A 23,590-nucleotide genomic window follows, 5' to 3' on the forward strand; every position below is an offset into this window, starting at 1 on the left:
CGGCACATGTTATTATAACCGTCTGTATCAATTGTACAAATCTCAGCTAGACCATTTGTACAGACATGTCGATTTCGACGATGCCTCAGATAGACTGCCGCTCATCGCAGTCACAGTCACAAGTGACGAGTCCACGCGCAGTTCTCATGACCGACGGCTTTGCATTACATGGGATCGATCAAAAAACGTCATTCGCCGGAAAATACGGAAATTCAACCAGACCCACATGACGAGCAGCGTGGTTTGACGGCGTAAGTATGCCGCCAGATCGAGACGAAAGCCCTTCGGTCAGACTCATCTTTCTGTATCTGTAACAAGCTCCATCATCTCAAGTTGACAAGCATCCTCATCTCATTTCAAGCTCTATCACCATGCCAACCGTTCTCATTACTGGCCTCAATGGCTTCGTAGCTGTCCACACGGCTGTGATATTCCTCTCCAACGGCTGGAGTGTTCGAGGAACCGTCAGGTCGAAAGAAAAGGCGGAGAAAGTCAAGTCACTGCCTGTGCTCAAGGAATATGTCGATCAAGGCAAAGTCGAGCTTGTCATTCTGGAGGATTTGATCGAAGGAGACTTTTCTGAAGCCCTCAAGGGTGTCGACGGCGTGAGTTGTCGATATGCCAATCTGTCCCTCATATCCCCTGTCTAGGTCGCTCACTGTGCCTCGCCTTGGCATTTCAACGGAAAAAAATGGGAAGACTATCGAGAACCCGCCGTGAAGGGAACCACAAGGATCATTGAACAAGCTGCCGATGTGCCTTGTGAGTGCCGAGTCGGAGTGCAGATGGTAATGGTCCCAGCTGTCAAGTCTATCGCCGTGGTATCTTCATTCGCTTCCATCGGCGATTTCTCCAAACCCGCAACGGAGCAAGCCGGCAGGGTCTATACAGAGGAGGACTGGTGTCCTAACACTGATGAGTTTGCCGCAAACTTTAAAGGGTAAGAACGGCGAATCAGCGTTCTCCTCCGGCATCCCAGCTGAAGTTGGACTTGTCAGCGATGCTGCCCCTCAAATCTGGTATGTTACTTCCAAGAAGCTCGCCGAGGAGGCAGCCTTTGCAACGGAAAAGAAGATTGGAAACAAGCACTCTCTTGGAACTGTCTGTCCCCCTTGTGAGTACAGTACAGCTTGACTCTCGCTCAACACCCCATGGTCATCCTTGGCCCCGCCATTCACTGCGCCGAAGGGGACGATCTGTCCAAAGCCGACGTCTCGACGTCGATGCTGTACTCATTCTTTGCAGCTGGTAAAGACGCCAAGCTCGAACCGACAGATTTCCCCTTGTGGGGAGATGTGAGTAGTAGAGGAAGAGAACCGTATTGAGGCCCATATCTAGGTGCGCAATGTCGCCCAGGCCTTGTTTGAAATCGTGACAAAGCATGCCAACGGTCGTTTTGCCATTTGCAACGGTGCCTTTGCTCCCCAAGCCCTGGCCAACAGAGCCCGGGAGTTATACCCAGATCTCGCTAAAGCCGGTATCATCCCTGTCGGAGAACCGGACAACACTCCCTCGAAGGATGGTGCATTTAAGCTGGATGGAAGCAAGGCCGAGCGCGAGTTGGGCATCAAATGTAAGTCAGTCTGCTGTCAGCAAGCTGACCCTGTAAGATACGACCGTCGATGAGATGATCAAGGACACCATTGAACAGATGAAGAAGATCGGCGCAATCAAGGCGTAGAATTGTCAGCATGGAGCCTTGAAGTAAGCGATTTGTGCACACCGGACACTGTCCCAAACCCCTCTGTGGTCGAGTCTCTGAGCATGAATGAAGTGCAATGATCCCAATGGATCCGCGTCATTCACTCCAATGTCGCTTCACCGTTCGATTCGAGTTCACTATAGAGAGTTCTCTCAAAAGCGTTAAAGACCCCATTCCATGGGTCCGGCTCCGGTCCGATGACTTGGGTACTGCAGACAGCCTAAGATCACACCATGAGTTGACAGACTACAGTAGCATGAAGCCGTCGAGCTCACTGCAAGACCCGACGCAGGGTCGATCCAAAAGTGTGTCCTCGCCATACCGTACCAGCCACCTGATCCAGCGCGCCGTCCATGATCACTGTCACAGAGGTTGACGGCCAGACCAAGAGAATGGGTCATATTCTCCACCGTTGGATCCGGGGACCAACGACCTTCCCAGCGATAATACTTGACTGCCTCAGCCTTTGCCGAGTCTGTTGTCAAGGACGGTGCGAATAGCAACTTGAAGGATGCGGGCGATATCAGAGGTCGAGCAGGAGGAGATAGGTTGCTTGGGTCGCACTGTAAAACAGCTCGACAAAGGGCCAAAAAGTCCCGAGTGGTACCGAACAATCCGCCTGATCCAGCTAGAAACTCTTTACTGACCGTCTCCACGGTGTTTGGACGATCATTGGAAAAATTTGGATACTTCTTCAGGTCACCATTATCCAGACGAAGGTAGATGGCCGCTTTTCGCTCAACGATGTCGGGTCGGGGGTAAAAGGTCGTATCTGGCATCTTACCGGGCACAAGGTCAAAGATTTGGTTCCTGAAGTATTCTTCGAGTGTGAGACCAGTCATGCGATGAATGAGGATACTTAGCCAATCTGTACCCGAGCTGTACATCCACGTCGATCCAGGTTGGTGTAGGAGGGGAGCGATGAGAGAACGAACGGAGGCTTTCGTCGACAAACCGTCAGGAGCTTGGTGTCCCTGCTTTGCATACCACTTGGCGAGCATTGCATTACGTTGAGGGGTAGTGCAGCCTGACGGGAAGAGATCAGCCTAGATTCTGCATCTTTGTGTGTGCCTCGCTCGACCTACCCGCCGTGTGATTTAGCAGCATTCTGGGTGTTATGCGAGCGGCTTGAGGCAACAGTATAGCATCATCATTCTCGTCGTAGCCCTGCAGAACTTTCTGATCTCCAAGCTCTGGTAGGATACGGTAAACGATGTCCTCATCGTCCAAGTTCAGCTGTCCAGCATCCACCAATTGAAGGACCGCAAGCTGAACCGAGCGTCAGCGAGACCATGTGAGGATATACCTACAGCTACGACAAATTTGGTCATAGAGTACAATTCGAGGGCTGTGCTCGACAGTCAGGAGCATCACGGATGATCGAACCCACTCGTCTCTGGCGTCACCTGTCCCGACGTCTCATCACCCATAATCCTCAGTCCAGCTTGATTCTCATATATGGTCTCTTGGGCATTGGTAGCCGCCCAAAAGATGCAAGGGAGTGTGCCTTGGTGTATCTTGTCTTGCAGTAATTCATCAAGCCTCTGCTTTGAGGACTCTGAGAGCCTTGAAGTCTGGTGAGTCATGATGTAGTCTCGTCAGCACAGTACCAACGGTCTCCCACTGTCCATCCTAATGAATCCCGGCTTGGCAACTTCCGTCCGGGCCGGATATTCCGCGGAATGTCAAACCGATCCAGAACTCAACCAATGGTCGATGGGGGGTGGCTTAATGCAGGCCCCATTCAGATCTGTCGCATTTGGCGATGCATACGACTCACACTTGTTCGTCGACCAGCAGGAGTAGGCCACTTGATGATCTGGAACGACAACTACAGTGCTCCCCCACTCACTTACGTAAGATTTTCGGGCCGGATGACCGGATCACCCGCACACACGACACGACAGCGCGCTACAAGTCCGAATACATATCTATCTCAGATCTACGAGCTCATCTCCAGGATGTCTGTCAAGGTAGCGTGTCACTGCGGAGCATTCAAGCATGACCTGGAGATCACCACAGATATCCCACACGAAGACACATTCTGCTGCTGCGACTCGTGTCGTCGACGAACTGGTCAACTGGGTCTCTTTCCGTTCCCCGCCTCCGCATCAGACTCTGAGCTCGTCACCAAATCCTCTCTCAAGCGATACGACACCCAGCCTGGGACTGGAAACACTGTGAGCTCCTTCTACTGCGGACAATGCGGATCCAAGGTCTTCATCCAGACTGTCGGGCCGGACCAAGAATTCAAAGGTGGAGGCTGGATGCTGGGATGTTTCGACAAGATGGAATTGAACGACAAGTGCCTGATCGATATTCACGGATTCAGTTTCGCAGACGAGACTATTGACGGTGGAGCAGCTGCTTTCTGGACTCAAGTCAATGGCAAACCGCTGAAGAGCTATGTCGGTTGTGAAGCTGAATGGAAGGCCCCTGCAGAAGCAGGAAGAGACGACAGTGAATACCTCAATCTGCATTGCAGATGCGGAGGCTTTGACGTGCATGTGTCTCGACCGAATCCGGAACTCCCACTACCCAAACCATGCTGGTGGTATCTTCCGCCAAAGACTGAAGCGGGAATTCCTCAGCGATACATGGCGAGCTGGTGAGTGAATCAGGATTGGTTGAAGCTGCTGAGTACTGCTCAGGTGCGCATGCAAAGACTGTCGAGGCGCTACTGGATCTTGCCTCCCCGCTCATCCATGGGTTCAAATTCCATTCGTGGACATCCACACAGCGACCAGCAAAGACGCCCCTCTTCTGCCCGCTGAAACCAAAATGACAACCAAGACTGATTTGCCCGGTTGCACTCGATACGAATCTTCAAAAGGCATCGCGAGATACTTCTGTTCCACCTGCGGAGCGACAGTCCTCTACTTTGATGCGGACAGGGACTTTATCGGAGCGTGGGCCGTCGGTCTCATCGACTCGAAGGAGGGTTCTCTTGCGCCGAGCTGGTTATTCTGGTGGACTGGTCGTGATGGGCATCCGAATCCCCCGATCCACTGCAAAGAGACTGGCGATGCATTCTGGGGAAAAGGTATAATGTCGGACTTTGAAAGCGGATGGATCGAATGGGGCAAGAAAGTCGGTCAGAGGACGTAAAGTGAAGTTGAGTCAGTCTTGCAAAGTTCAGTCAATCCAGCGGTCCCGTTACCGATCTGAAAGAGGTTTCCGTCACGTACAAGTTAGCATGCATCATAGTTTGTCGCCATCACTGGCTCATATTCTCCTCATTGACGGTCGACTCTTGAGAGCACTTCGTCCCCTGGTTCTCAGGAGATAGACCGTCATCGCTGCTGTACTGACGGAGAGAGTGAACCTGAAGATCCGCGAGGTCAGTATAGCTCCGAAAACGAGGAAACGAGCAGCCTACCAGATGACAGCATACGTTGCGTGCTGATTTCGGATCTCAACCGTCGGCGGCCGACCAATTGGCTCGCCTTGCGCCATCATATATGTCAGGGGACTCTTGCCATCTGAGGCCGGTGTGAACGGTGTTTTGCGACCATGTCCTGTTCCCACTCACCGTCTAGGACGTCGACAAACACAGGCTCAACCTTTCTATTCTCCTTTGAGACCCAAGAAGCCATGCTGATGATATCCTTCCAGAACCACTGATTTCCCTCTGGGTTGTTCTCTGGCGTCCATCGACCTCTCCCTTCGTCCCATTTCTTGGTGAGCATCCCTTGCAAGACGACTTCTTCAGATTGTCCATCTTCCTTGATACCCGGCGGTCGATCTGTCCCATCTTTGATAGCTTTGACTTTGGCCTCTGTCAGGAAGCCTCGATTGACGAGAATCGTTGATCCCCCGGTCGAGGATCGAGAGAAGGGCAAGACAATGTTCCATCCTGGTATACCTTGCTCAACTGCTGGACCCATGAATAGGGGTGGACCTTCAAATTTGCCTTTGAGTAGCACACGACGGAATGCGAAATCGGGCAAAGCGGAGAGGCTACGGGCAGTGTCAGTAAGAAGATGAGCTCTGTGTGTGAGTGAAATTATAGTCGCACTTGATGTTTGGTGGTAGAACCAATGGATCCTTTTCTATATTCCTCTGAATGTCATCGATGAGATCCAGCTTCCATCTCAAACGCTTGACTTGCCAGACTCCCAGACCGAATGTAACAAACGGCACGAGCATGACGAGTACGTTGATGGGTCGGAATAGCTTCTTCTCGCTAGCTGTGGGGAAGGGCGAGGCGGCATAGCAACGTCTGAATGATAGCTGGATGGGAGTCGGGGATGGTCTGGGGGATCGGAGTGGGCGAGCCGAGAATGTGAAGGACGAGCTCGATGACGGACTCGGTAGTGATCTGAACTGCCTACAGCTCCTTATGAGAGCACTTGAAGAGCTGCTGGCCATGTTGATAGTATCTCAAGGCAATAAAGGTGAAGATGATGATCATCGAGGTGACTGATATTCGACCGAGTTTCGGCAAACCCATGGCACCCCGTCATGTTGACATTTGCACTCTACACCACACCGCCGCCCATGACAGCTTTTCATTGCCAGCATGATCGAGAGGACACTGAGAGCGAGCAGTAGAGCGTTTCAGGGATGAGGCGGATGGGGTCAATCCCGTGCATGCGCTCGTGAGAAAGCCGGTCGCCATGACCACTGTGACATCCACCATGACCATTCCAACACAAACAATACATTTCGCGGCACCCTCTTCTTCTTCTTCTTCTTCTTCGTCATGTCATCGCCTCACGCTACCATCTCACGGGCAGCTGCAAGCATGGGTACAACGTCCTCATGCGATCACCAAATGCACAATCGCAGACATGTACGCAATGCAGACTTTGGTCCCTTCTGAAGTGGACCCCGAGTCATATACCATCCGAGGTGAGTCAACCGATAACGGCCCCCCGGTGTCTCGATGGCTCATCATTCTCAATGAACTCAGATGTATTTTTGCATGGACAATGGCCCTGTAGGATGGTCGAGATAGTTGCATGGGTAGCTGGCGTGGACTACAAAGAGTCATACATGATTGTGACTTGTGAGTCTGATCTTGTCAACATACTCTGACCTTTAACGTTCAGTGGACGACGGGGATGGTAAACACGTCTTGCCGTTGATCTTGAGATTCAGGGAGCTGGAGAAGGCAGAGCACTCCGCTCACACGATGACCCACCGACGTGATCCCTCCGCCGCTGCGATGAACGAGACTGAAACGAGCGGCAGCAAGTTTTTCATGCCGAAGAAGGACAGGAAGGCTTTGCGTAAAGCTGCTGCTTTAGAGGAGATCAAGTACGCCGACAAGTTGAGCTTCGCCAAGCATCGAACGCCGACGTTTGAGCAAGTGGACGTCCGTGTAGGGGATACTGTACGAATCATTGGGAGAGTTGAGGAAAAGCAGAGGAAGAGGGCCGATCTTTGTCTTGAGCGGATCCGGCAAGTCGTGGTTGCAGAAGGATTAGGAGGAAGTCTATGTACGTCTACTGCGAATTGAGGCTTCACATGCTTGCATGCTGACAGGGTCCACAGCTGTGGTTGACCCGGACGAGCAGTATGACCATGCGCAGATGTGCGCTGAACTTTGGGCGACTACGTACACGAGGCACTTCGAGATCCCCGCCGTACCCTTGCCCACTATGCCGTCCTCACCGGTCAAAATCCCGGATCGCTCGGATAGCTTAGACGCATCCAGCGAAATTGGCGATCTGGCGGAAGATGAAGTCGACTTCAAGGTGGAGCTCTTTATTCTCGCTCGAGTGTCATGCTGACTTGCTCTCAGCTCCGAGACCCATCAAAGTTGCGCCCTTCCCAGTTGACTGAATCCACGTTCCGACAATACCTTCTTGACTATGTGAATCAAGAACTGCTGTCATCGCTCTATGAATGCGCGGATCTCCAAGCCAGCGTGTCTGCGACATTCCCAGAATATCGCGATCTGCGAACGACTCGGCTGGATAAAGGCAAGGGCCGGTCAGATCGAGCTTTCCAATCGAGTACAAGGGACAATCTTTCCGCTACGCCGGCCGAAATTCTTGAGGGGTCTGTGAAGAGAGAGCCGATGTCCCTGAGTCGGGCCAAGCATACATCGTCCATCGCGTCGTTCACCTTGGAGGCACTCCTCAAAGTGCCACACCTAGGTGAACTCGCTCGCCTGGTAGTGGACAGTGAGACCAGACGGGAGGAGAAACGACGTCGCATACGGCTACGAGACGGGCAAGCTCGACCTCGTGATCTCGAAGTAGAGCGGGAGCGGCTACGTCGAGGTAGAGGGGCAAAAGATTGGAAATTGACTGAGGAAGAAAGGCAGAGCAAGATGCTTCGATTGGCATCTTGGGTCATTCGATCTGCCGCTGAAGACGGACAAGTGGTCCAAGTATCCCTGCAGGATCCGTCTGCCTCCGACATGTCCGATGACGACGTTCCGGTCAAGCGCAAACGAGTTCATTCTTACGGTTACCTACCGACACCTCCAGAGCTCATCTTACCCCTCGTGATCGGTATCGTACAGAATGAGCAGATGGCGCGTAAAAAGCTGTTTTTGAAAAAGACGGATCCAAGACGAGGACATGGGATGTTCCTAGAGGAGATTGTAGGAACTCTTCAGAGATGTGGAACGGATGGACGATGGGAACGAGTGAGAGAATGGGTCATCAAGGACGCCATCGCTCTTGGAGTGACCAAGGGGAAGCTTCGACAAGAGGGGCGGGGATGGTGGGTTGTAAGCGCCTGAAATGTTCAGGCATTCACTATATAATCAGGGGACCTATCTACTGGTCTGATGTAGCTCTATAATGATCGGAACCCGCGATGCATCCATGATATGGCTCTTGTGGATGTCATCATATACACCTCTCGCGTCGCCGTAGCCGTCGCCGTCGCCGTCGTCCGCCACCCTGCCACCACCACCACCACCCACATTGTTTACGGTTTCAGTTGCCGGAACCGGGTGGACGTCGGCGGCGGGAACTTCGTCATCGAAAATCTTTTGGGATTGACATACATCCTGTAACATTCTAACGTCTTGGTACTCTTGAGCTCCCAAGATGGACTACTCCAATCTGCGACATGCGTTACAGACGCCCAAGTGGTCGCAAGCTCAGGAACAGGTGAGTTCTCCCATTCCATATGTGTGATTGGCGTGAGACTGACTCTTAGCCGTTGAGGTCCTGTGCGAGCCGTATACGTACATATCTGCCAATCCAGGCAAAGAAGTGAGGACCAAGTTGATCGATGCTTTCAATGCTTGGCTACGTGTGCCGGAGCAAGACCTCAAAGTCATCACGACTGTCGTGAGAATGTTGCACAACGCCTCGCTCCTGTGAGTCACCCAGAAGGCTCTTCTCGCATGCGGAAAACAATAATCTGACATGCGAGATGAAAACAGAATGGACGATGTGGAGGACAATTCTGAGCTGCGACGAGGAGTCCCAGTCGCTCATCAGATCTATGGCGTACCTCAGACTATCAATACTGCCAATTACATCTACTTCTTGGCCATGCAGGAACTTATCAAGCTCAATGGATCCGTCAAGGGAAAGGAAAAAGAGACGGACCTCATGGCCGCTGTGACTGGTGAGTAAATGGATCGGAAGAGGCTTTACAAACGAGAGCTTGGGTAGCTGACGGATACCAGATGAGCTTCTTGACTTGCATCGCGGACAAGGCATGGATCTCTTTTGGCGAGATAGTCTCACTTGTCCAACAGAGGAAGAATATGTACATATGGTGCTTGGAAGTGAGTCACTCAGCATAGTTCGTTAAGCTCATGCCTTCAGAGACCGGCGGGCTCTTCAGGATAGCGGTTAAGCTCATGATGGCAAGATCAGCATCCAACGTGTGAGTCTCTGTCTTCACATCGATTTCGCCGACTCTCGAGCTGACCAAAAAAATCGTGCAGCGACTACGTCCCGTTGGTCAATCTTATCTCGGTCTACTTCCAGATCAGAGACGATTACATGAATTTGCAGTCTACTCAGGTAAGCAAGCAAGCATACAGACTGGCTACTGGACGGGATCGCTGACACGTCATCAGTACACCGAGAACAAGGGTTTCTGTGAGGATTTGACAGAGGGCAAATTCTCCTTCCCCGTGGTACATGGTGTCCGGGCAGATACGTCAAACCGACAGATTCTCAGCAAGTCTTCCCCACATGAAGCCTCGCGCCTCTTCACTGACAATGGTTTCAGACGTGCTACAGAAACGGACCAATTCCGTATCGTTGAAACAGCATACCGTCGATTACCTTCGAAACCAGACTCGATCTTTTGCCTACACTCTTCAGGTCCTACGTACAATCCACCAGCAAATCGTCGATGAGATTGCAAGTCTTGGAGGCAACAAGCGGCTTGAAGCGATTGTCGAGGCTCTACATCTCCCGACGGACGAAAGCCTGGACACATAATGGGTCACAATTCTATAATACTCCTGCTGCACGACCTCTTGAAGGATCGAATCTACACGTTTATTACAACATTCTGTCTAGATCCCCATACTGTACCTCTATCGCACACCACTTGCATGCACGATTTGATCGATGATCAGGATGGCTCTGACGACCTTTTCGTCCTCCCACTTTCGACCGACGACTTGCAGACCGAGAGGGAGACCAGCAAATGCCTCTGGACTATCTGGACCCGTGTCAGCCTTACTGAGATAGAGGTTGCAACTCACATGCTTCCCAGGCCTGTCGATCTGACGCGCCCCAGAATTCCGTCCTCCCCTCCCTAACGTCAGAGGCATCAACGTACAAGCCAGCGGGGAAGACGCCAGCAGGGACATCGAGAACGTTGAACATGCTCGTGTATCCCCAGTACTTTGATGTCCCCAGCTTTGGCGCCGGACCAGGAGCCGGAGGACAAAGCAGTACGTCTATCTGGAGCGATGCAAACCATTTATGGTAAGCTGCCTGATGGGCAGTTCGTCGATTATTGAGCTGCACGACGGTGAGTGAATCCGCAACGCGACAGGAGGTTCCGTCCCGACTCACATCGATAACATCTGTGGCTGAGAGTTCTCCTGCACCTTGATCCAATATCCACTGGGTCAATGGCAGAATTGGCTCTCCGCTGGCTTTGATGGCTTCTCGAACCCGCTTTCCTCCGTCAGTGAAATAGGCTCTACGCTAAGACTATGGTCAGTTCAATGACCATCCAGTACTTCGTGAGCACTAACGGCGATCTCCCAGCTTTCCTTACAGTCGAAAGGAGCTACTTCGACGATTGTGACATGGGCCGCTTGCAACTTGTCAACGACAACTTGTAGAGCTCGTCGCATGGGAGGTTGTGGCATGACAACGCCATCATGTCTCATCACTCCGACTTTGGGCTGGGGACCACCAATGAATGTAACGTCGTCCAGCTTCCAAGGCATCTTGATACAGGAATGGTCGATGTTCCAAGGCTCAGTACCCAGCGCAGCGCTCATAAATAAGTCAAGATCTCTCGCCGATCTTGCTATGGGTCCATTGGTCCCTATGATAGAGGACTGTCCACTCATCGGACTCTTTTTGGGTGAGAAAGTTTGGGTCAGTATTGCGGGTGAAGAAAGGTTGAGATCGATCTCTTACTCACGATCACACCGCTCAATGGCAGCCGACCTAATGTAGGTTTGAACCCGTAGATACCGCATAGAGCGGCTGGTCCGCGTATACTGCCGCCAATATCTGTCCCAACTCTGGCTCAGATGTCAGGCTTCGCCATCAAGAGAAAGAGAGAGGATACCGACCCTATCGAACTAGCTCTCAGAGCCAATAGTGCGCTCTCGCCCCCACTGCTTCCGCCGGCAGTATGAGAGGTCTTGAAAGGGTTCAGAGTAGGTCCCAGGAAACTATGCGTCTCGAGATGCATCACCGTCTGTGGGCAAGTTGTCTTCGCAAAGAACACTGCAGCGCGTTCAGCGTACATTCTGAGTCGAGCACAATGAAGAGCCTCACCCGCACCACAGTCTCGTAAAGCACTCGTGATTGCGGCATCGAAATCCATTGTCTTCACTGTGGACAAGATGCCCATGGTGTTCTGCTGTCCGGTCACAGATACGATGTCTAGCATAACCATCATTATGGGTCCTTCATGAGTGGTCTCACCTTTCAAGGATACAGGTAGGCCGTGCAGAGGTCCTACCGTTTCTCCTGTCCTCGCAAGCTCTTCGTCGAGCCAACGTGCTCTTTCCATCGCTACATCTGGAAAGAATGCCATCAAGCAATTGGTGGCTTGATGAGCGACGGCCGCTGCTTTGCAATAGACGCTAGCGACTTCAAGGGCTTTGTATTGTCTCGATGCCAGACGATCCCTGAGCTCTGTCGCATCTAAAGCTAAGATCTCCAATTCGAATGTACTAAAGAGACCGCAGGATGTGGTTATTCGTGAACAATCGGGTGGAAGAGGAAGGAGGTGGGAGGGGATCTGGCATTCTAGAGGTATGCTTGATTTCAGCCTGTCCTTAAAAGCTTGTGCTTGTGCTTGCCAGTCTGATGACATGACTTCAGCTGTTGAAAGTAATGTTCGAGATTCAATGACTACAGTGTATGTCACCTGGGGATAATCACGAGCGGATCTCGGAACGAGGGCGCAATAAGAAGACTACCGGTTGCTGCATCTTTGGAATCTCACTGCTTGCATGCTTGTCGGGGGCCACGAGACAAGTCTATGAGAACAGGGAGAACACATAGAGAGTAGGACTGATTGGTGGTTGACGAGCGAGATCTACAGGGACTAGACTTTGACCCGAACTGCAGCTTGTGCGTAGGGCTGCCGACATGACATCGCCAGGGCAATGTCACCATCTTTGTTGAATGGCTCTGTGCCTGCACACTCTGTCCTGGCGAGCAGGCTGAAGTCATGTACAGACGTCTGGAGTCGGATGACATTGGTGGACTCGAGTTCTAGACCAGAAAGATCCCGCATTTTTCTGGAATAGTTCAAAGACGCTAGAAAGCGCCTCTTGGAACTTGAGGTAGACCTGTGATCACAGTCAGCTGAGGACAGATGTGGATCTGTAATGTAGTGTGTCTAACCTTTGGAGACCTCCTTTGCCTTGACACCCTGTTCTTTCCGTTTAATCTCTGCCCTCCTCATATCGAAGATCTGCCTATGTAGAGCGTATTTTCGATGTGTGGACGGGGGCGATGCTGTCGATACGGGTAGATTCGACATGTTGCTCAAGTCCACACTGTGAGCTGGACTCTTTTCTGCACCCGGATTGACGGACTTCGACTTGTCTTTCCCCTCAGTGTCGTTCTTTGATCCTTGCGGGCTCTCCTTTGCGTCTTTCTCTGTCGGAGATGCCTTCTTCGCTTCTCGAGCGTGGTAGTCTGCAATGACTTTGCGTATGTCTTCGGGTGAGGGGCCAGAGTTAGAAGGAGGAGGAGCGATGGGAGAAGCGCTGATCGATGTTGAGGGGAGACGGTCAATCCATGCGAGAGAAGAGAACAAGCTTGAAGACTTACAAACCTCTACGGACTCGATGATCAGCAATCATGTTCTGCTCTGCTCTCTGAATATGTGTCTGGTCCCGACAAGAGGGGAACGAGAACGCCAGACACTCACGGATCCGATAGATGACCATCACATGTGTACAGAAAGTCTTCCGTCTTCAACGTTGCCAGAACAGTTTCCGTCGGCCGTTTACAGATATAGCACGGACGAGCCGTTGCAACTTTCTGACCACAAAATGCATCAGTATATTGCCTGCCTAAGGCTGCTGCTGGACGCAAGTTGCACCTCTCTCACCCTCTCATAGTATATGTTCTGGAGTGGAGTCGAGGTGCTCGAAGACGCCATGGTAGATGTCAAATGGTGAATGGTGGTGACGTCGAAATGACGCGTCAATGTGGACGGGCTCAGATGAGAATATGACACTCTGAATAGCCAGGCAGATCTCTCACATTCAGTCTGAGGTTATCGTCGACGAACCGGCACATGCTGGCCAAAGATGCATTGACAGGAATCATCACGAGGACTGACTGCTCAGATCTCTCCATACAAGTCAGGTTGAGACGAGATCTTCAGCACTGGGTTTTCGATTCAGCACCTCTCTGCCAAATCTACCAAATGAGAGCAGGATTTGAACCCTTCCTCGCAAACTATCTATGTAGCGGCCAGCCTTGTCGCAATAGCTGAGGCATGCTCACGAGGGGTAGCCGATGCAAGGCACGAAAAGGGTCGTAGCGAATCTGCTGGACCACTCTGGGCAGCGAACTCCGGGTGCACTCCGCTGTCCGAGCCGCCGCATAGTGCAGGCGCTCGATGGCTCAAGCGCCGGCGTATAGCTCCGGCAGAGACCATTCTGTCGATGCACAGTTCTCGGAGCTTTCGAGTGGAGCTCTCGCTTCTAGCTTGAAACGAACGTCAGGGCTCTTTCATAGCTGAACGGGGACCTCCTGTCAGATTTAGTCAGGCTCACGCCATGGACGAGGAAGCTCTCTCGACTCACGATGATCTCACTGGCAGCCTGCTCGTCCACGGGATCTTTGAGTCCCTGTTGACCTTACTCCGCGGTCGTCGCTTTTGCCACAGTTGTTGGTCCGACCACGCAGACAGGGGAGCAGGCATGTCTGAACGCAGCGGATGAAGGACATGCTTGGTGGAATGTCATCCGGAATCTACGGCCGTTCGGAGCGAAACATGATGGAGGAGTCGTCGAGATTGAGCGAGTTGAGGTATATTGAGAGCGAAACCTTCACCTCCAAGCACAGAGTGGCGATGTCACAGGAGTTGACAGCGTGGTGGCGTTCTGGGCAATGTGTATGGTGATTTGCAGGAATGCAGTGGGGTTTGCGGCGTACCAGCCGTCCCATTTGTCACGCTACGACCTATGCCTCTGCTTCGACGAGGAGATCCCGTGCCTTACGAGCTTCTTCGAATAAAGCCTTCATCTCATCCGTCTCGTCTCCCCAATCGAGACCCATCTCTGATTCGCCCCAGTCTCCTTGTTCGACTTCTTCGTCCTCGGAGTCTGGGTCTAGCTGAGGTATGGGGCCCATCTGCCGAGAAGCAGATAGCACTGAGGAGGTGAGGTTGCCAGGGGTAGATACGAGTGAAGATGTGTTTCGGCGAGACGTGTGTGTCAGTGGATCGGGGTCCGACACCTCTACCTCTGAGGTTGGCAGTGATGCACCTGGCGGGGTAGGCTTAGACTTGCTCAGGGGTCCGTTGGTCGTGGGTGGACAATCTGTAGGGGCTGACGAGATGCTCTGCGATGGACGTTCAATGATCGTAAGGCTCGATATCATATCGGCAATACTCGACGGTGACGATGAGGTCGACGAATTGAGGGCCACAGTTTGTATACGCTCCTTCCAGGGCTGTATGGGCTCGGTAGGCTGCGCAGCTTCATACGATCGGGTTGGACTTGCTTGAGGTTGCCCAGCACATATCGGCGGAGCTTGCTTCGTCCGCTGTGCCGTTGTCGAATTCTGATCTTCTAGATCTTCCAAGAGCTCTATGACTCCAACTTTGCCCGCTCGATCCCACACATTGACTTCAGAGAGCTTCTGCTCGACCCATCCACTTCGAAGTCTACATTTGTCACTGCAATAACCCTCTTCTTCATTGCCTTGCTTTTCACGGATGGTTCGATTCGAGGTCGATATTTTGAATCGGCGGTGAGAAGTGTATGGGTGTAAAGGGGCATTTGAGCATGTGGGATACGAGCAAAGTCCATTGAGATGTCGTTCGTGAAGTACGTCTAGGTATTGTCGAGGTGTAAGATATCCGCACTGAGCCGGAAGAGTGGTGTCAACAATGATAATAATGGTAGGTATCTTGTGAGATGTCATCCTGACTCACTGCCTTCTTGAATGTTTTGATGTCCACTGCCTCCTCCATCAGCTTATCAGACCATCTCTCCCCCTTCTTCGTGATCTTCACTCGGTTTAACAAGCTATGCGCCAACGTATCAGCGTCGGTCGAGCTGGATTCTTCGGCAGCTGTTCCCCTAGGTCCTAGGCGCTGAGCGACTGTCAGGCGTGAAGGGTTGTCGAGGGTTCGAGTAGGTACCGGCCTACGTGACGATTCGCCTGATTTATCAGAGTCCAATGAGGCCATCGCGGTCGCAGTGACTCTCCTCCGGGAGGAAGTTAGTTGCCAAGGGATGATGATTGAAGTGGTGAGGTCGAGCGGATCAAACTCTTGCCGGTCGAAAAATATGCGCCATATCGTTGATCTCTTACTTTGACCTTTGTTCGACCATCAACAGCATGTATTCATGAGGGCAGCACACGAGCTCGCGGGCATAGGTACCGATCTGGATAGAGGCTCTTTCCAAAAGGCTGCTTGCTCGAGACTTTATGTGTGCTGGCGTGCTACCGCCCTGACCATTCACAAAAGGGAATAGGACGTGGGCAACCACAAGCGTTCTAACCCTGTTCCCGACTCAGCCGGTCCCACCATCTTATCCACTTCGACCTGATAGAGCTCCGGATGATGCTACGATGTATCTGCCAAGCGAGCCTTCGCTAGTCCATGCCAAAAGACCCTCTGCACCTATACACTCACCGAATCACTCATGGCTCAGCCGTATTTCTCAACTTTCTACTGATCCAGCCATCGTGCACAATGAATCTGCCCATCTTTGTACCTTCACTAGCTTTGCTCGTCGCCGAAGCTGGCTTCGTCGGTACCGATGCAAGTATCCAAAATGCTCCAGGTCATTGAAGGTTGGTTGACGCAGCAAGCTTTTTCTGGTCCGGATGGTGAGAAGGCTGGGCTTCGATGTCTGCCCCGAGGGATACATCTGCTAATAAGTATCGATAGACTTTGACGCTCCCCCTCTGCCTTGCCTTTTTGTACACTGTCGAAGTCCTTCATCGACCATTTGGAGCACCTGCAGTCAAGGCCTTGATCTGGGCGAGGGCCCTGGCCTGCTACGGTTCTGCAACACTAATATATATGGCTTTCCGACGTATCTCGCTAAGCGAAGGCCTTAGCATATGGAATCTCAAGCCGTTCCCAACTATGTTGTTATGGAATCTGCTGATGGGCAAGGGGGTCACAGTGATACAGCTTGGTGCTGCTGGTGAGATTGATTGACCTCAGGACGGGGTGTTGATGCACTCATGGTGTCTTCTCTCTTCGGTTGGTGCCAAAGAACATCATCGTCATCTCTGGTGTAGTCTCTGTGGTAAGTCGATCTGTTTCCACACCATTCGCTGGTCATGGCTGAACTTTGCCGACCCAGTATGCTGCGTCAAAACCACCCGCAGCGCATGAGAAGCCTGCATCGAGTGAGGAGGACGGGTCGGCGCCTCTTCTGGCGGAGGATGACTTGGCGTCTCCTCTCATGCCGAGAACGACGCGGGAGTCGGGGTAGAACTTTGCTGTCAGGGCCATGTCGCCTTCTCCTCGCCAGCCAAACATGAGCTCTTCGAGCTCTTCAGCCCTTCATGCATCCTCCGTTCATGTACACCGCCAGTCCCATCCATTCCAAACCCGGTCGAGTGCCACATTTCGAAAAAAGCCACGTCGATGAAAGCTCGGCGTCATCTTGTTGCTGTGGTCCTGACAGTGCCATTCCTGCTGCAACATAGCGAGCTCAGCTGCTTTCTGCAATCTTTAGTGTTGCCATAGAGGACACAGTGGAAGTGTCGAGTCACACCGTTTCAACATGAATGGCAACTTTGAAGACGTCGAGGACAGGGATGGTGAGTGGGATTCGGACGGTTTCTTTCGCCCAATGGAAAACAGCGGCTGATTATGTCTGTCTGCCTGCCTGTTCGTCTGTTCCAGGCGTCCGATTCTCCTGGAACGCCTGGCCCTCCAGTCGTATCGAAGCGACTAGGACCGTCGTACCTATCTCGGCGCTTTACACGCCGTTGAAGGAACGACCGGATCTACCACCTGTAATGTACGAGCCAGTGACTTGTAAAGGATCCTGCAAGGCAATCTTGAACCCGTATTGGTGAGTTGGAAAAGGGCGATGGCAGGCAGGGAGGGAGGATCCTTGATGACGACTGACGATTCATCACACAGTCAAATCGATGTGCGGGGGAAGATGTGGATCTGCCCATTCTGTCTCCAGCGAAATCCTTTCCCACCGCATTACAAGGACATCACAGCGACCAACCTCCCCGCTGAGCTCTTGCCCAAATACACGACAATCGAATACACTCTCAGTCGAGGTGCTCAGATCCCTCCAATCTTTCTATACGTTGTCGACACGTGTGTGGACGAAGATGAGCTCAAGGCACTCCGAGATACACTGGTCGTCAGCTTGAGCTTGTTACCTCCGAATGCTTTGGTTGGGTTGATCACTTATGGCACAATGGTGGGTCAGGGTGTGCATGGACCCAATCTCGAGAGGTCCCCCGTCACTGACTGTACACGATCCAGACTATGGTACACGAGCTCGCTTATGCCGACTGCCCTAAATCCTACGTGTTCCGAGGATCCAAAGACTACCAACCGAAACAGATTGCCGACATGTTGGGCTTGAACCCTTCTTCTCGACCTATGCAAGCGCCTAGACCTGGTCAACCTATCCCTGCGCCCGCGGCGTCCAAGTTCTTGATGCCCGTTCAAGCTTGCGAATTCCAGTTGACAAACATCCTCGAGGGTCTACAACGGGATCCATGGCCAGTGGAGCAGGACAAGCGACCTTTGAGATGTACAGGCGTTGCTTTGGCCGTTGCAGTATCCCTGCTCGAGGTGAGCAAAGCTAGCGCAACCATGGCCATTCAGCTCACAATCACAGGCCGCCTTCCCCAACACTGGTGCGCGCATCATGTTGTTTGCTGGTGGGCCGGCAACCGATGGGCCTGGTTTGGTGGTTGGACCCGAGTTGCGAGAGCCTATTCGATCTCATCACGATATCGATAGGGACAGTGTGAAGCATTTCAAGCGAGCTACAAAGGTGAGAAATGTTTTTCGACTGTCTTCAATTTCTGTTGACACGCCTCGGGTAGTATTATGAGACCCTCTCCAAACGAGCCTCTGTTAATGGTCACGCTATCGACGTATATGCCGGATGTCTAGATCAAGTCGGTTTGCTGGAAATGAAATCGCTCACCAACGCAACAAATGGATTCATGATTATCTCCGATTCCTTCATGACTGCTATTTTCAAGCAGAGTTTCCTACGTACGCTTGGCAAAGACGAGCAAGAATTCCTCAAGATGGGTTTCAACGGGACATTTGAGGTCTTGGTAAGCCGCCACAGGTGTAACAACGACAGCCGGAGCTGAACCCTCCAACTTCAGACGACGAAAGAGCTCAAGATCTCTGGAGTCATCGGACATGTCATCTCTGCCAACAAGAAATCCTCCTGTGTGGGCGAAACTGAGATTGGTATCGGTCAAACATCAGCTTGGAAAGTCTGCTCTCTCACTCCAAAGACATCCCTCGCGACGTATTTCGAGGTCGTCACTCCTGCCGGTCAACCTGTTGGACCGAACCAATCGGGTCTGATCCAATTCGTCACACACTATCAGCATTCGTCCGGGCAATATAGGCTTCGAGTGACGACTGTAGCTCGAACGTTCCACGAAGGCGGACATCCAGCGATCGCTCAGTCCTTCGACCAAGAAGCTGCGGCGGTCCTCATGGCCAGAATAGCGGTCTTCAAGGCTGAGATTGATGACTCTCCAGACGTCTTACGATGGTTGGATAGAATGCTCATTCGCCTGTGCCAAAAGTTTGCAGAATATCGAAAAGAGGATCCCGGCAGCTTCCAACTTGGTCCAAACTTTTCAATCTATCCTCAGTTCATGTTCCATTTGAGGCGAAGTCAGTTCTTGCAAGTATTTAACAATTCGCCAGACGAGACGGCATTCTACAGGTGAGGTTCTTTGTCGTAAAGCTGATAGCTTTGCTGATGCTCGCTTGCATTTTAGACACGTTCTCAACGATGCAGACGTCAACAACTCGCTCATCATGATTCAACCTACACTCATGTCTTACACTTTCGATACGGATCCACATCCTGTTCTCCTCGACTCGGTCTCTATTCGACCCGATGTCATTCTGCTTCTCGATACATTCTTCCATATTCTCATCTTCCACGGCGAGACGGTCGCTCAATGGCGTAAAGCCAATTACCACGAACAGGAAGGCTATGAGAATTTCAAGGAATTGCTAGAGAACCCCATTGCAGACGCTCAAGAATTGCTCGAGGATCGACTACCTATCCCTCGATACATTGTCTGTGATCAGGGTGGATCTCAAGCTCGATTCTTGTTGTCCAAGTTGAATCCTTCGACGACTCACATGTCTGGAAACTCGTATGGAGCTGCGGGTGGCGGGGGCGGTCAAGCCATCTTCACTGACGATGTCAGCTTGCAAGTCTTCATGGAGCATCTCAAGAGATTGGTGAGTGACTCAATGTCTGGGTCCCGTGTTGACAGGTTATCTTCAGGCTGTCGGTGCCTCCACCAGCTAAGCCTCCGAGTTGTGAACGGTGGTCGGTGGTCTGCGGCGTCGCGGTCCCCCGTCTCATGAAGGTTTACAGATGGTTGCATTGGGATGGATAGATCGTACAAGGTAAACGATTGATGTGCTCAATTGAATGCAAATGGATGATGTCAACGAGTCTTTTGTGATCGTTGAATTGCCGTTTCCCCAACTACACGCTCGTTGTCTGCAGTCGCTCCGATTCCCACCCACTTGCCTTCTGCGTTTCCATCGCACATCGATCCCACCACAATCGTTTCGCGATAAAGTTGTAGGCCTCTTTTTGCTCCTCTGACAAACTCTTCCAATGGTCCCAGAACAAAGGGTTGACAGATCCAGGTCGAGGACTGAGTAGTTTCTTCCATTTCAACCTCCGGTAGTACATTTCATGTTGTCTATCCCAGCCTGTCGGAGGATAAGGGTTGGCGCTTTGATATTTTTCAAGTTGATCAATGTTCATCTGGAGGAAAGGTTGTGGTACACCCTGGACGTCTTTGGCGAGATATCCTGGGTAATCGGATGAAAGAGGAGCGATCGGTGAGAAATCCGCTTCATCCGAAGCGGTGATGTTGGAGGAGGAGGAGGAGGAAGAAGAAGAAGAAGAAAACGCTGATGAACGGGAAGATGAAGAAGACGTGGAGAACATTTCGTCACTCTCATTCCCCCAATCCGCTTCTATCATCTCCAGCTCCTCCTGCAGCATCTTTCGATCCTCTTGTATCCTTGACGCACTGCCTTTCGGTGCCCCTTTTCCTAGACTCGCTTCGTATTGTCTGACTTTTGACCATGGGGATCTGACATCTGGTCTCATTTCCGGTGCGATCCTCAATGCGTGCCGTTGAAACACTCTAAATCCCGATGGGGGAGCAGAGAGCTTCAGGGCTGATAGTTGAGATCTCGGTCGCTCGTGATTACGGTCAACGTATGGTTTGAGCTGTTGAGAGAAAGGTGAAGAAGAATAGACTATCAGCATGGATTCACAATTTGCGAAGTCTCAGTGAAGATCCCCCAAGTCCAAGCTTCAACATCTCTTTGTGAATCGGCCCTGAGGGTACGGAGAACCAACCCCATCTAAGGCTTCCTATCTCGTGGACCAAATCATCGAACTCCCACAGCCGGAACCTCCGCCAAAAAAAAGGGAATTCAATCATCCGTCCACCCACTCACATTGGTCTCGTTCAAAAGGCTCAGCGGAGGAGCGACGAACACTCTGACTTTCTCATCGTCCAATTTATATCCCCTCGTTCGGAGAACATGTTTTCCGGGAGCTCCTGTTCGAACACCTGCACCAGGAGCAAAGGCCTGACCAGTACCTAGAATGTAGTGAGCGGGGCGAGCGGAACAAGCATCGTGATTGGGGGAGTTGAGGACCATTCAACTGACCTTTGTAAAAGTCTTTTTTGGCCTGTTTCGATGTCAGAGGGAGACGTCTAGCTCCGCAGTTGGGGAGAGTGGGCTTCATGGTTGGTGCGTGAGATGCAACGCTGTGCTGTACTGTGCTATAGCTGCTGCTCGCTATCCAAGTTCTAGGTGCGATGTTGAACCGAAAGAATTTCAATTGACCCACATTCTACCACGTGAGCCTATTTTTCAGAATAGGCACACATCACACCATCACCAAGTATTATGCATCTCGTGCCATGTCATTGTCCTCTACAAGATCCCTTACTCCTGAGTCTGCCAGAGCCCATATGACTTGCCAGGATTAGTCTGCCATAATCGAATGGTTCCTTTAGATTGCGTCAGCCATCATATAGATGATGATGATGATGATAACATGCCACTCACCGTCTTCTGACCCAGAAGCATAGACTTCTCCATCAGGACTGTACGAAGCGCACAGTACAGGGCCGTGATGACCCTTGTAGACTTCCTTCTCCTGTCCTGAATCTAAATCGTAAACTCTGACCCATGGATCGTTGGCTGATCCAGCGACGAATCGGTCTCGAAGGAAAGGATGGAGAGAAGCGGATGTAGGCGGATGAGGTAGAGGAACGGTAACGGGAGGATGTTGACGCATAATGTCCAGGAAATGGACCTTGTTCCCAGCGGTAACGCTCAGCGTTCCACCTCCGTGTGCCAATTCCATAGAAGTGATGGGGTCTTCAAGGTTGAGACTGCCGGTTTGAGACAGCGTGCGGAGGTCCCACCATCTGCACGGGGATTAGCAGCATTCACCCCTCGAAGTGAAAGTGTCTCACCTAACAATGCCATCTTCTGCGGCACTGACGCCCACTGAGCCCCCTTGCGCCTCATCCCAGACCAAAGAGCGGATGGTCCCATCACACGACAGTCCATCGGGATTGGAACCGAGAATCAACGGTTCCGCATCCGGTCTACCGAGGTCGAACAGCCTGATTTTCTTCTCGTTTCCGCCCTGATTGGCATCAGCAGCTGAACGCGACAGATCATGAGAGCATTGACCTACCGTGAGGAGATATTGTGGCTGAGGTTGTGGACTTAATGCCACAGACCGCACGATGTGGTTGTGCGTGAAGGTATGCAGAGCCTCCCCACTGTTGCAGTCCCAGATTTTCCTGCGAGAGAAAGAGGTAAAATCAGCGTAAATCTACATGGACCAAGGGGAGCGACTCACGCGCTGAAATCGGCACTGCCGGTGACTGCGCGAGAGGTGTCCAAGGAGATCTTGGAAGACCAAACAGCTCCCTTGTGACCTGGGAGTCCGATCAGCATGTCGTAAATTTACATATGCCATCATACTTACCCAGAAATGTGCCTATCCAATCACCGAGCCAGCTCCGGAGCATTGGATTACCATCTTTACAGGCGGATATGAGGAGATACGTGCCGTCTTCCAGACTGGGGACAGGATCAGCGTGCGTTCCACGACGGAGTGCCTCACAGATTTGAGAATTGCAAGTGAACCACAGGTCTGGTATGTCCTGAACACAATAAGGGTTGGACTTTGACGCCACCGTTTGTCTGAGGTTCAGGTGTATGCGAGTTGGACACTGCAGGAGAACCTAAGTTGGAATGATGATTCGGTTGAGGGATATGAAGAGAGTGCTGTTGGGACTGTTGGAGAATATTAGGGGAGCGTGTCGGGTAGCCGTTCACGTATGCCATAGTGGCCAAGCTGAAGCGTATCGCAGGTGCAGATTGGCAAGGTTGAAGAAGGCAGATAATGCACGAGAAAGCCAAATCGTCGCTGGTGGTCGGAGAGTCAGAAGGAGGTTCTGACTATTATGTCGACGAAGAAGACAATGACTCGAGTATACGAGTCTAGGTATCCTAGCTGAACCTCAGGTCGTAATCTAAGCGACTGACCGCCTTGTGAGGTATCCAATAGCGGAGAGGTGCTTGAAAAGGGTCGTGATAATGTTTTTAAGCAGATGTCTCTCTCGATGAACGGGACACGCAGCGTTGAGAGGATATTGGAACCTGTCTCTGGACGGTCAAAGGATGTGATGTCTAGGTTGAATTTCGAGTTGGGGTGGAAGGATGTGCTGCTGCTGCTGATGACTGATTGATTATTATACTTTGATTACACCGGGTTGGTTTAAAGGGTTGTCGATG

At 51.7% G+C, this 23,590-nt stretch overlaps 12 protein-coding genes across 12 annotated transcripts; 5 read left to right on the forward strand and 7 right to left on the reverse strand.

Annotated features, from left to right (window-relative positions):
* Window positions 1-371: 371 nt before the first annotated feature.
* BD324DRAFT_575517 (hypothetical protein) lies at window positions 372-1,681 on the forward strand (the record flags this gene model as incomplete). Its single annotated transcript, XM_022013133.1, is given in 7 exon segments — window positions 372-605; window positions 651-762; window positions 802-940; window positions 999-1,118; window positions 1,130-1,295; window positions 1,339-1,573; window positions 1,611-1,681. 7 exon segments carry the CDS (start codon window positions 372-374, stop codon window positions 1,679-1,681), a joined length of 1,077 nt encoding a protein of 358 aa, XP_021873357.1.
* Window positions 1,528-3,377, reverse strand: BD324DRAFT_221233 (beta-lactamase/transpeptidase-like protein). The gene is made up of 5 exons (XM_022012212.1): window positions 3,093-3,377; window positions 3,013-3,050; window positions 2,788-2,971; window positions 1,978-2,729; window positions 1,528-1,922 (listed from the first exon to the last, which is right to left on the reverse strand). Exons 1-5 carry the CDS (start codon window positions 3,286-3,288, stop codon window positions 1,803-1,805), a joined length of 1,290 nt encoding a protein of 429 aa, XP_021873358.1. The 5' UTR covers window positions 3,289-3,377; the 3' UTR covers window positions 1,528-1,802.
* A 251-nt stretch (window positions 3,378-3,628) lies between these two features.
* BD324DRAFT_678693 (hypothetical protein) lies at window positions 3,629-4,918 on the forward strand. Its single transcript, XM_022019008.1, has 2 exons — window positions 3,629-4,310; window positions 4,354-4,918. The coding sequence occupies exons 1-2, from the start codon at window positions 3,664-3,666 to the stop codon at window positions 4,808-4,810; spliced, it is 1,104 nt and encodes a 367-aa protein (XP_021873359.1). The 5' UTR covers window positions 3,629-3,663; the 3' UTR covers window positions 4,811-4,918.
* BD324DRAFT_586539 (SURF1 family-domain-containing protein) lies at window positions 4,919-6,121 on the reverse strand. The gene is made up of 4 exons (XM_022013744.1): window positions 5,721-6,121; window positions 5,235-5,662; window positions 5,082-5,184; window positions 4,919-5,027 (listed from the first exon to the last, which is right to left on the reverse strand). Exons 1-4 carry the CDS (start codon window positions 6,071-6,073, stop codon window positions 4,928-4,930), a joined length of 984 nt encoding a protein of 327 aa, XP_021873360.1. The 5' UTR covers window positions 6,074-6,121; the 3' UTR covers window positions 4,919-4,927.
* A 1-nt stretch (window position 6,122) lies between these two features.
* BD324DRAFT_614216 (hypothetical protein) lies at window positions 6,123-8,499 on the forward strand. The gene is made up of 5 exons (XM_022014574.1): window positions 6,123-6,556; window positions 6,618-6,713; window positions 6,757-7,146; window positions 7,202-7,404; window positions 7,452-8,499. Exons 1-5 carry the CDS (start codon window positions 6,322-6,324, stop codon window positions 8,400-8,402), a joined length of 1,875 nt encoding a protein of 624 aa, XP_021873361.1. The 5' UTR covers window positions 6,123-6,321; the 3' UTR covers window positions 8,403-8,499.
* On the forward strand, window positions 8,420-10,336 carry BD324DRAFT_666509 (farnesyltranstransferase). The gene is made up of 8 exons (XM_022018918.1): window positions 8,420-8,778; window positions 8,836-8,990; window positions 9,057-9,244; window positions 9,306-9,407; window positions 9,448-9,508; window positions 9,570-9,648; window positions 9,705-9,807; window positions 9,860-10,336. Exons 1-8 carry the CDS (start codon window positions 8,716-8,718, stop codon window positions 10,072-10,074), a joined length of 966 nt encoding a protein of 321 aa, XP_021873362.1. The 5' UTR covers window positions 8,420-8,715; the 3' UTR covers window positions 10,075-10,336.
* Window positions 10,173-12,148, reverse strand: BD324DRAFT_648218 (amidase signature domain-containing protein; the record flags this gene model as incomplete). The annotated part of the gene is made up of 8 exons (XM_022017804.1): window positions 10,173-10,300; window positions 10,344-10,605; window positions 10,660-10,794; window positions 10,845-11,174; window positions 11,243-11,345; window positions 11,397-11,553; window positions 11,605-11,712; window positions 11,755-12,148. 8 exons carry the CDS (start codon window positions 12,146-12,148, stop codon window positions 10,173-10,175), a joined length of 1,617 nt encoding a protein of 538 aa, XP_021873363.1.
* A 51-nt stretch (window positions 12,149-12,199) lies between these two features.
* BD324DRAFT_614230 (VPS4-associated protein 1) lies at window positions 12,200-13,484 on the reverse strand. Its single transcript, XM_022014575.1, has 5 exons — window positions 13,400-13,484; window positions 13,217-13,329; window positions 13,117-13,122; window positions 12,685-13,052; window positions 12,200-12,629 (listed from the first exon to the last, which is right to left on the reverse strand). The coding sequence occupies exons 1-5, from the start codon at window positions 13,448-13,450 to the stop codon at window positions 12,598-12,600; spliced, it is 570 nt and encodes a 189-aa protein (XP_021873364.1). The 5' UTR covers window positions 13,451-13,484; the 3' UTR covers window positions 12,200-12,597.
* Window positions 13,485-14,481: 997 nt separating this feature from the next.
* On the reverse strand, window positions 14,482-15,715 carry BD324DRAFT_606901 (Rtr1/RPAP2 family-domain-containing protein; the record flags this gene model as incomplete). Its single annotated transcript, XM_022014036.1, has 2 exons — window positions 14,482-15,387; window positions 15,458-15,715. The coding sequence occupies 2 exons, from the start codon at window positions 15,713-15,715 to the stop codon at window positions 14,482-14,484; spliced, it is 1,164 nt and encodes a 387-aa protein (XP_021873365.1).
* A 1,453-nt stretch (window positions 15,716-17,168) lies between these two features.
* Window positions 17,169-20,190, forward strand: BD324DRAFT_614234 (hypothetical protein). The gene is made up of 9 exons (XM_022014576.1): window positions 17,169-17,310; window positions 17,396-17,567; window positions 17,639-17,933; window positions 17,999-18,313; window positions 18,360-18,518; window positions 18,571-18,810; window positions 18,865-19,442; window positions 19,498-19,972; window positions 20,019-20,190. Exons 1-9 carry the CDS (start codon window positions 17,274-17,276, stop codon window positions 20,040-20,042), a joined length of 2,295 nt encoding a protein of 764 aa, XP_021873366.1. The 5' UTR covers window positions 17,169-17,273; the 3' UTR covers window positions 20,043-20,190.
* BD324DRAFT_678701 (hypothetical protein) lies at window positions 20,191-21,581 on the reverse strand. The gene is made up of 3 exons (XM_022019009.1): window positions 21,437-21,581; window positions 21,221-21,366; window positions 20,191-20,987 (listed from the first exon to the last, which is right to left on the reverse strand). Exons 1-3 carry the CDS (start codon window positions 21,513-21,515, stop codon window positions 20,226-20,228), a joined length of 987 nt encoding a protein of 328 aa, XP_021873367.1. The 5' UTR covers window positions 21,516-21,581; the 3' UTR covers window positions 20,191-20,225.
* Window positions 21,582-21,718: 137 nt separating this feature from the next.
* On the reverse strand, window positions 21,719-23,140 carry BD324DRAFT_575957 (WD40-repeat-containing domain protein; the record flags this gene model as incomplete). Its single annotated transcript, XM_022013160.1, has 7 exons — window positions 21,719-21,783; window positions 21,842-22,206; window positions 22,255-22,430; window positions 22,482-22,590; window positions 22,650-22,728; window positions 22,779-22,873; window positions 22,917-23,140. 7 exons carry the CDS (start codon window positions 23,138-23,140, stop codon window positions 21,719-21,721), a joined length of 1,113 nt encoding a protein of 370 aa, XP_021873368.1.
* Between the last annotated feature and the right edge of the window lie 450 nt (window positions 23,141-23,590).

The sequence above is a fragment of the Kockovaella imperatae genome (genome assembly GCF_002102565.1).
Source record: "Kockovaella imperatae strain NRRL Y-17943 chromosome Unknown BD324scaffold_2, whole genome shotgun sequence".
NCBI lineage: Eukaryota > Fungi > Basidiomycota > Tremellomycetes > Tremellales > Cuniculitremaceae > Kockovaella > Kockovaella imperatae.